This window comes from Penaeus monodon, chromosome 14 (assembly GCF_015228065.2).
Source record: "Penaeus monodon isolate SGIC_2016 chromosome 14, NSTDA_Pmon_1, whole genome shotgun sequence".
In the NCBI taxonomy this organism is placed as follows: domain Eukaryota; kingdom Metazoa; phylum Arthropoda; class Malacostraca; order Decapoda; family Penaeidae; genus Penaeus; species Penaeus monodon.
The window spans coordinates 25,221,067-25,231,066 of record NC_051399.1 but is presented as its reverse complement, the minus strand read 5'-3'; the positions used below and the strand labels follow the sequence as shown (position 1 = coordinate 25,231,066).

The 10,000-nt window shown below is 36.5% G+C and overlaps 1 protein-coding gene across 2 annotated transcripts in view; it reads right to left on the bottom strand.

Moving 5' to 3' along the window:
- Positions 1 to 7,787: 7,787 nt before the first annotated feature.
- Positions 7,788 to 10,000, bottom strand: part of LOC119581010 (nascent polypeptide-associated complex subunit alpha, muscle-specific form-like) — a 202,941-nt gene continuing 200,728 nt past the window's right edge. For both annotated transcript variants that reach the window (XM_037929274.1, XM_037929273.1), the window contains one exon: positions 7,788 to 8,544. In XM_037929274.1, the coding sequence (XP_037785202.1) occupies positions 7,888 to 8,544 (657 nt within the window). In that variant the 3' untranslated portion in view covers positions 7,788 to 7,887. The remainder of the gene's footprint in view (positions 8,545 to 10,000) is intronic.

Here is a 10,000-nt window from a genome sequence, read left to right as displayed (position 1 = left end):
AAAAAAAAAAAAAAAAAAAAAAAAAAAAAAAAAAAAAATATATATATATATATATATATATATATATATATATATATATATATATATATATATATATATATATATATACATGCACTTGTGGGTTCTCAAGCTAATGTAGATCAACACTGAAAGTTCAGAATTTAACATTTAAAATAACGAATAGCTAATTGTACAGGTATTTTACCCCTAGTATAATAGGGTGGTTTTGAAATATAAGGCCTATTTTGTAACATTTCCCCTAACACTTTGATACACTTTAATACATGTTTGCTCTTTACACGCACATTCTTGGAACCTGTTGAAACATCTTTTCGTTTTGTATTAAAACGTATGGCTCTACCTTGATGCAATTTGATACGCTGCAGCAGGCCAATCAGAGTGCGATATTTTTCATATATATTTCACGTAGTCTCAGACAGGGATAAATGTTTTCATTAATATCGAATCGCATGTTGAGTTTCTAGATAAAACCTTTTTACTGTAAAGGCGCATAAAATATTTATGTGCCTGTTTAGCAGTACATCGAATATATGTTCCCTCTATACGAGTAAGATTTGAAGTCAATCATGACAGTCGCTGGAACGACATGATAAGAATTTCCAACGTGTCCCAGTCATATGACGTAGTATTGACTTTTGTTTTGTAACTCTATGATATAACCTTACAGGTTCAAAAATATCAAAGAAAAGGCTGTGCATCTAGATTTGTTGATACAATTATATGAATAAGTCAAGTAAATGTCCGTGATCACTGGAATTATCCAGCTGTTTGATTTGAGCGGGGAGCTTACTCGCGGTGGATATATACAGAACAATGTATAGAATAATAATAATGAAAAAAAAAAAAAACAATCTTAGAAATGCATATGAAAGTTTCCACAGCCTTGCGAAACGAAGAGTTGTGTGTAAAAACATTTGAAGTTCCTGTAATCAGATACTCTTTCCCTTTTATTTGAAGCTTCCACGGTGTTTTGTTTGTAATTAGAAAACATACGAGCATATTAAGTGCTATAATGGTTTTCTGTTTTTATGTGGACTTTAATATGATACCTTCCCCTTTGTTCAAAACTTTGTATGTCATTACAAATAGTGATGATATAGTGTTTCGTCATGATACAACTTGAAACACTGTATCATACAACTTGAAACACTGTATCAAAGTGTTAGGGGGTTTCGGAATGCTGCAAAAAGGGCCTATGATTCAGCACGTACAAACAGTATCAGAATATTTTCTATTTCACGCACATTCGACAACCAACCACAAGCACGATGATGATTTAGATTAAGAATAATAACCAGGTACACACATAGTCAAAGGTGACTAAAGGTACTTTAGGTCTTGCCCGTTTTCTATAACCTTGGATTTAGTTTTATATTTTTTTCTGAATAACTGACGGCGGGGCAAACTTCTTAATAAAAAAATATCCAAGTGTCTATCGTTTACACAGTCAGACAGTTTTCCTTTCATCTCTCTTTTTTTCTCATTTCTTTTACAGTCTCCCCTACAAATTAAAAGAATAAACACAAAACACAGCATTGGAGTATAGTAACATTTATTGACCATACATAGTATGTACACAAAGCTTCTGACAATATTGAAAATCTAAAATAATCTAAAATCCTTACCTTTGGCAGATCTTCACCCAAAATGTACACAAAATATAAGAATCTTTCTACAGCAGCGAGTAGTCTACACGAAGACCCATCTCAGCACAAATGATGGCTTTCACCTTGACACTATCTCTATGACTGATATTAACCTACAGCTACATTATTATAAAAAAGGGTAAGCGAAAGGATCTCACGTAACGGCAGCTAGGGACAGAGATTGCTACAAAAAGGAGTTGCAATATTTCGGTTTTCTTTTCCCTTCTGTGAACTTTTTGCTATTCGCTTGTTATGAAGGTTTTCAGAATATGGAATACATGAACACTTATGTGCACTCTGTATGCATGCATATGCGTGTTTCTCTCTCTCTCTCTCTCTCTCTCTCTCTCTCTCTCTCTCTCTCTCTATATATATATATATATATATATATAATATATATAATAATATATATATATATATATTTATAGATTATATATTATATATTATATATATATATATAATATATATATATATATATATATATCTATATAATATGCATACATATATATATATTACATATATTATATATATATATATATATATCATATATATACATATATAAATACACATATATGTCTATATATACACATATATTAATGCGCGCGCGCGCGCACACACACACACACACACACACACACACACACACACACACAACAACACACACACACACACCACACACACACACACACACACACACACATATAATCACACACACGTATTCACAACAGATTCACTCTGGTAATTCAGACCTGAACTACTATGATAATTAATACTTTGCAAAATAGCCTGAGCAGAGTCAACACTTACAACATTTTCATACATTTTTCATACACTATCATTATATGTATAGAAAAGCTCTAAATCCTTGGTAATTCTATGAGGGTATTTTGTGTGTACAACATCTGTTTATGTTCATACATACAGCAACAAACACATCATCCCGTTATAAAACATCTCTTTGGAAATATGCTTAGATGTCATATTGATTTTCTAATCACTTATTAAGCCTCGCTATCTTTAAGCTTCTAAAATACCTAAATAAGTTTTGGAAATTTCAAAGAATCCACTGAAATCACTAATTATTCAGCCATATGCTAAATAACATGTGTCTGTGTAACTCTGTCTGCTAGCTTAATTTTTTTTTTACTTTCTTTTGTATAAGCATAATCTTGTTGTCAGAGCATAGTAGTTATTCTAGACTAAATAACTACGCTAGCATTTCACTTCACTGTCATGTCTGTGATGACCTGTGTATTGTATAAGATATTCTGATGACAGTGTACACAACTGAGACACTGGTCATATTTGCATGCTATGCTAATTTCGTCTTACAGTGCATACTTATGAATAAACAACTGCTTTTTTTGTCTAACCAAATGTATTCTACATTATCGTCTTTAATTACATTATTTATCATATATTTCCAGTGCATCCTAAAATGCGCTTTTATTTTATTAATTTGTTTTAAAGCCATCTACTTACCGTCACTCGCACACACTAATACACGCAAATGCACATGCACACTGGAAGTTGTAAATTCTCTTCAGACAGCCAACATAAACAAACTCATTTTTGTGATTATCATCTGATTCTCAATATGTTTACCGAGAGTGTCTCGTCCTTGCTGTGTGAAGATTGTATCTGACATGATATTATCAAGTCTGACTAACTTCTCTTGACTTTATGTAGTTGATTATACACAATTTCAAAGTGTTTTATTTTGAATAAACTATGCCATTCTATATCCTTCAATAATACTGAACAACAATTTCAACTTGAATTCTGGATACATAGAAAAAGATTGCCTAGTACTTAAAAGCATCAAATGTTTTTTAATACATATATATATTTCCAATAAAAAATGTAGCCTCAAAACAAGCTAATATTAGTCCTAAGTATTTTCATATACTGTACATGCATCTTCAAGACCTAGCTTTGTAGACACGCTCCATCTAATCTTACAGACTTTAATGACATCATCTCCGTAAGTGACTTCACACCCACATGCATTGGGAATCAGTGCGAGCCAAGTTTACCTACTGCACCACTCCCACTAGTGTTTTGTCGTCACACCAGGTCTATTACACTGTTTGCAGACAATTGGCAAAGATTGAAAGAAATTGATACTGATACATCTGACCTTTAAGACAGTTGTGGCTTTCCAACACGCCTTGTGTATATCAACACAGGCGCTGTCAAGGAAGAGTGAAGACGGAATATCGAAAATAGAAGCGAGAGAGAGAGAGAGAGAGAGAGAGAGAGAGAGAGAGAGAGAGAGAGAGAGAGAGAGAGAGAGAGAGAGGAGAGAGAGATGGAGAGAGAGAGAGAGAGAGAGAGAGAGAGAGAGAGAGAGAGAGAGAGAGAGAGAGAGAGAGAGAGAGAGAGAGAGAGAGAGAGAGAGAGAGAATAAAAGCGACAGTATTGCAAATATATGTAAAGTATTTTAAACAGCATCTAATTGCAGGCTGATTCCTTTTCTAAAAGATATGGGCTAAGGTTATAAAACTTATACTACCATGACACTAATATGAAACTTTCGAAAATGTGTTTCAGATTGAGAATAATGTCCACAGAAGATGTTGTATCAGTCATATTAAATATATTCAAACATGGTTGATCATAACATTACATGGTGGTTCAACATTGAGAGAATTTTAAGCATTCTATATTCCCAACGAAGAAGGAAAATAATGATTAAAATTACATACTCCAAAGATAAAAATGGACACCTAAAGACAACATGTTACCAGAAATTGTAAATGCCGAATAATCGTTAAAGTTCGTCTCCAACTTTACACAGGCGTTAAAAATCCTTCATAGAAAAAAACACTGCAAATTAAAAATTCCCTTAAAAATCAGTGTCAACTTCACTAAGCTACACTAACCCACTAGAATCTGAAGCTCCTTATACAAACGATAAAAACGGTCTTCAAAAATTCACATTCTTTCCTAGGATGGCGTCAAGCTGTCCCAGTGTAGACCACAAGCTTGTAGATTACTGTGGAACATGGCACCACATATGTGTTTCATGGGAGAGAGGAGGAGGGGGAGGGGGGAGGAGGAGTTAGTGCTTTGAACATCTGTAATAATCTACAAAAAAGATGATTAGCGTCCTTTAGTCACAAAAGGACGATCCAGGTGCTACGAGAGGTAAGTATAAATGCCTTAGTGAATGAGGTTACTGTGCATACATGTACATAGCCATTATTCTGAACCTTCACTTGACACACATAAAAAAGCCATGTTGCTTAGATCACAGGCAGCATCACTGTAGCAAAGGTTATAAAGTGCTAGAGAAAACAAAATGAGAAAAGTCACATCCATCAGACTTTCAAAATTATTTTCCCTACAAAAATCCTAATTAATAGAACACTGCACTATCATGATTTTTTCAGGTAAAAAAAAAAAACGATTGTTAATTAAAATCTCCTTATCATCAACTTATCATCAAGTCACTGTTCAGAAAAAAGGGCCCCAAGTTACAAGTAGATGCCACACTTAAGCCTGTAGGGTGACATTATGTATAATATAATCTCTTATAAGTAATGCAGGCTGTGGTATTGTTCTCATAACATGCTCATTAAGATAAACAAGAGTGAGGTTCATTACAGGACTGTTTTCAAATCAGCTTCATATTAATGAAAACCATTCATAAAACTGTTTTATTATCCAGAGATTAATGTCATTAGATTGAACAATGTTGAACAATATTGAACATTTTGACTGCTCTGATGTACGAATTTGCTACAGGAAATGCAAGCAGTGACACTATGAATGTTGAATGTATTGTCAGTTGCCCACCTCATAGCGAGCGCAGTGCCACAAGTCAGCGACAGTTGCATTCTAGATGGATTTAGATTTTCCCTTCATTTTCAAATGATAAAAGTTACGAATGATGTAAACTTTCAAATCACATGAGAGAAAAGGAAACTTTCAATAAAAACACAGTCCATAAATACATTTACGAGAGTATGATAAACATTACCACATCTGCTTCCGAACAAAACATGTATTTCACCACCTGCTGTGGTGTAGGTTAAACACTGAACAGGCTGAGAATGATTTTTATTTCTATTTCCCACCAGAAATAACCTACTAATAAAGCTCTTTTTAAGTTACAGAATCACAATCAGATTTGGCGGTGTCGATCTACACACTTCTTGTCTATCCTATTATCCTATTATCCCTACAATACCCCTCTTCTCAGTCAACTCAGTGTCTAACCTAGCATTTTAAGACTCTATGGCGGACACTAACATCAATTATCATAAAAAAAAGAAAAAAAAAAAAGAAAAAAAAATGGAACAGCCTGATCCCGTGTTCCCCAAACCACTTCTCACTAGTTTCCTTCAAGTGTTGTTCAAATACCCTGATCATTTCCAGGTTATATATATATTTATTTTCTAGTTAAAAAAAGGAAGCCTCAAAGTGTTGAATTATCCTACTAATACCTATTCAGCATCGAAAGGTTGTTTATTTTTCTTTCTGTGGAGATATTCCAGCGACGTTCTCGTCTTAAGAAAAGGACTGTTATTTTGTTGTTTAGATCTCGTGGGTTCTTAGCATTATCTTTAATATTTTGCAAATAGTAACGATAATGATGATGACAATAATAATAATAATTATAATAACGTAAGAAACTAAAGCTCAATCAAATAACATGTGTGCATTTACATTAAACAAAATCAATCCTTTTCTAAACTGAATAATCAAACAAAATCATGTCTAAAAACGCAAAACATGACTTTAAAAAATCTTATTAATAAAAAAAAAACTTTTAATGAATCGACCGTTTCCATCACTTCGGGAAAAAATCTAAAAACCCAAGTAACCACACCACTTTTTTTTCTTATTTTGAAAAGAACATCAGATTCGTTCTTTTCTTCTTCTCTAAAGAACATCTCCACGGACCTACAGTATCGCTAATGTTTGGAAAGACTACCTGTCAAAATGTTAAAGCACTAGCCATTAACTCAATACAATTGGTCTCTGAAGCCTCTGCGTTTGGCGCTCTTCACGTGTTGATTTCTATACATTACAGGAAGGAAGCATTTACCCGAAGAAAATTGTAAATGATCTTTGCTTACGTATAAAACATAATATACAAAGCCTCGTTCTAAATATATATATCGTTATGTGTGTGTGTGTGGGGGGGGCTGTGTATGTGTGTGTGTGTGCGGGGGGGGTCTGTATCGGGGGGCGTGTGTGTGTGTGTGTGTGTGTGTGTGTGTGTGTGTGTGTGTGTGTGTGTGTGTGTGTGTGTGTGTGTGTGTGTGTGTGTGTGTGTGTGTGTGTGTGTGTGTGTGTGCATGCGTGTGTGTACATGACTCGCATTACTTCACTTTTTTTCCTTAGCCTCTGATATTTTCACACAAAAAGCACAAAAGTATACATACATATATATATATTCCCTTTGTTTTCTGTTAAGATTCCCCTTTTGGCATATTTCACTCTGATCGCCAGTGACCGCGAAGTCTCAGACTGTCAGTACGTTTATGCTCAGAAATCACATACCTAATTATTGCTTTTAATGGCTGCCCTTAGCATTTTTTCTCTCTTTATCACAATAGTTCTGAAAGACATGGACAACAGAAAGAAAAAAAATATATGAAAGAGGAAAGTCAAGGAAACGTGACAACGAAGGCTGTATGAACACTGAACACCTTAAAACGTTATTTAAATTGGAACACTGTGACATCAACTAAACGCCTTACTATTACCCTTTCTTGTTAAGGAAAAGACGTGTGCTACTTAGGGTTCAAATCGAGAATGTAAAAATGGCTACCAAAAGTATATGAATTTCGTTTACCTTATCGATTTTTTAGATAAGGGAGAAGAAAATATATATAAATTAAAGCTTCATTTCTATGTAGCACTAAACTGATTATTTCATATATATATATATATATATATATATATATATATATATATATATATATATATATATATGTATATGATTATATATATATATATATGAATATATATATATATATATATATATATATATATACATATATATATATATATATATATATATATTATATAATATTATCTATATTATATATAATATAATAATATGAACGTATATAATATAATGCAGAGCCTTCCGACCCGCATGAATTTGTTCACTCGCTTGAACCGAAACGGGACTAATCAGAACGCGTTACAAAGGGATCGGCGGAGAGGCCCCTTCGCACGCTACCCGGCGCTGGTGTGGGTGTCACGTCCCTTGGCCCGGGTCGGACCAGCGGCGCTTGCGAACCGAGTCCTTCTCCTCCTTCTGCGCCTCGTCGCTGGAATGTTGGCGCTCCGTGGTCCTCAGCGCCGCCGGCTTGGTCCACACGCTCGAGCCCGAAGCCCCCCCGAGGAACGGCAGTGAGGCGCTCCCCTTCTTCGCTCGCGGAAGGCCCTGGCCGCTGCTGCTGCTGCTGGCACTGCCGCCGCCGCTGCTGCTGCCGGAGGCGTCGGAGGGGGACACGCGCGGGGGGGAGGCGGAGGTCGGGGTGGGCGTCGTGGCGGCGGTGGAAGTGGAGACTGAGGTGGATGTGGAGGGGGAGGTAGGTGCTGGGTTGGCTGCTGAGTCGGCACACGTCGATGGCACTTGGTTCGCGGCGGAGGAGGAAGGGGAGCCGGCGATGGAGACGGCGGGCGAGCAAGCAGAGGCGGCGGAGGACGTCGGAGGCGGAGGTGGCAGGGAGGCGGCCGAGTCGGAGGCGGCTGCAGGAGGCTCCTTCTTGGTGAGGGACACGCACACGTCGCCGACCTGCAGCTGCCGCACCTTCAGCTCGTACTTCTTCTGCGTGCGTTCGGGGCAGCACGAGGACCAGCCGCAGTGGAACACGAAGAACGGGTGGTCCAGGGAAGCCTCGACGGAGACCTGCAGGGGAGGGAACCGCTTAGTACAGGGGTATATGAGGGCATCAACACTTTTATACGGCTTTGAGAATATATTGGATAGCAGATAAATAAAATATAGGTTTTTGTTAACATAAGTAGGTTTCCAAATTATGGTTATTCTTCTGAAAATGACCAAATGAAGAAGACATATTAACTTCTCTTAAAAAGGAAAAGAAAAAGAAGGAAGAAAAAAAAAGGTTTCAAATAAAGGCTGTTCATGATTTTCTTTAAAATGAACAAGACTGAATTGCCTTCAAGATACGATTCTTTCACCTATTTTTCTTTTTCTTTTTCCTTTTCTTATAATAATTATCTTTCTCTTTTGAAATGAACTCTAAACGCAATGTACTTAAAACAATAATCCCAAACAGAGAAATTAATCTTACTCTCATAATCACCATTCCTCAAAAGAGAGCAAAAAAATCATACTAGCCTTTACTTAAAAAAAAAAAAAAAAAAAAAAAACAAAGATAGACCTAAACACAACATAACGAACAGACGGACACGTAATTGAGGTTAAGTGGTCAGTTAGCGAGAGATATAAATAGACTTTAGAAGTGCATGACGAACCCAAGACACATCCTGAAGGTGTTAAGTGAAGGGCAAGAATGGAGAGATATTAGAAAGAACGTCGAGATAAGAATTGGTTGGTTTATTATTCATAATGGTCAGGGATCGTGGTAATGGTAAGGATAATGTTTTCATGAGATAGTGATGATGGTGATGATGGTGATGATGGTGTGGTGGTGGTGGTGGTGGTGGTGGTGATGGTGGTGATGATGATGATGATGATGATGATGATGATGATGATGATGATGTGGTGGTGGTGATGATGATGATGATGATGATGATGATGATGATGATGATGATGATGATGATGATGATGATGATGGTGGTGGTGGGTGGTGGTGATGATGATGATCATGATCATTCATTACCACCGGCATCATCATCATCACCTACTGTATCATCATTTCCCATATTCAGAGTTTTCTCATTAATACCACTATCATTTCAAATAACACTACCATCACTTTCACATCAACTAGCACCATCTCCTTCCTCCATCATCCAAAGTAATAACAAACCAATTATTCATCTCATAAATTCCTCAAAACACCTTTTTTAAAAACTAATTTCAAAGACTACACTCCACACACACTAATAGTATTCAACACCAATTTCCATTTTTTCTCTCTCTCTCTTCTTCTTCACACCCTCCGATTACCACACATCTTTCACTCTACTCTTCCTGCAAAACACCACCAGACCATCATCCACGGTAGCAACGTAGCGTGCAACAGCTGTAACCCATGGATAAACACGACCATGTTTGTCTAAGATAAGAGATGCGCTGATCTGCAACGGCAAGTCACGTGGTTCGGACGGGAGCGAGAGAGGGGGGAGGGAGGGAGGGAGGGAGGGAAAAGGAAGGA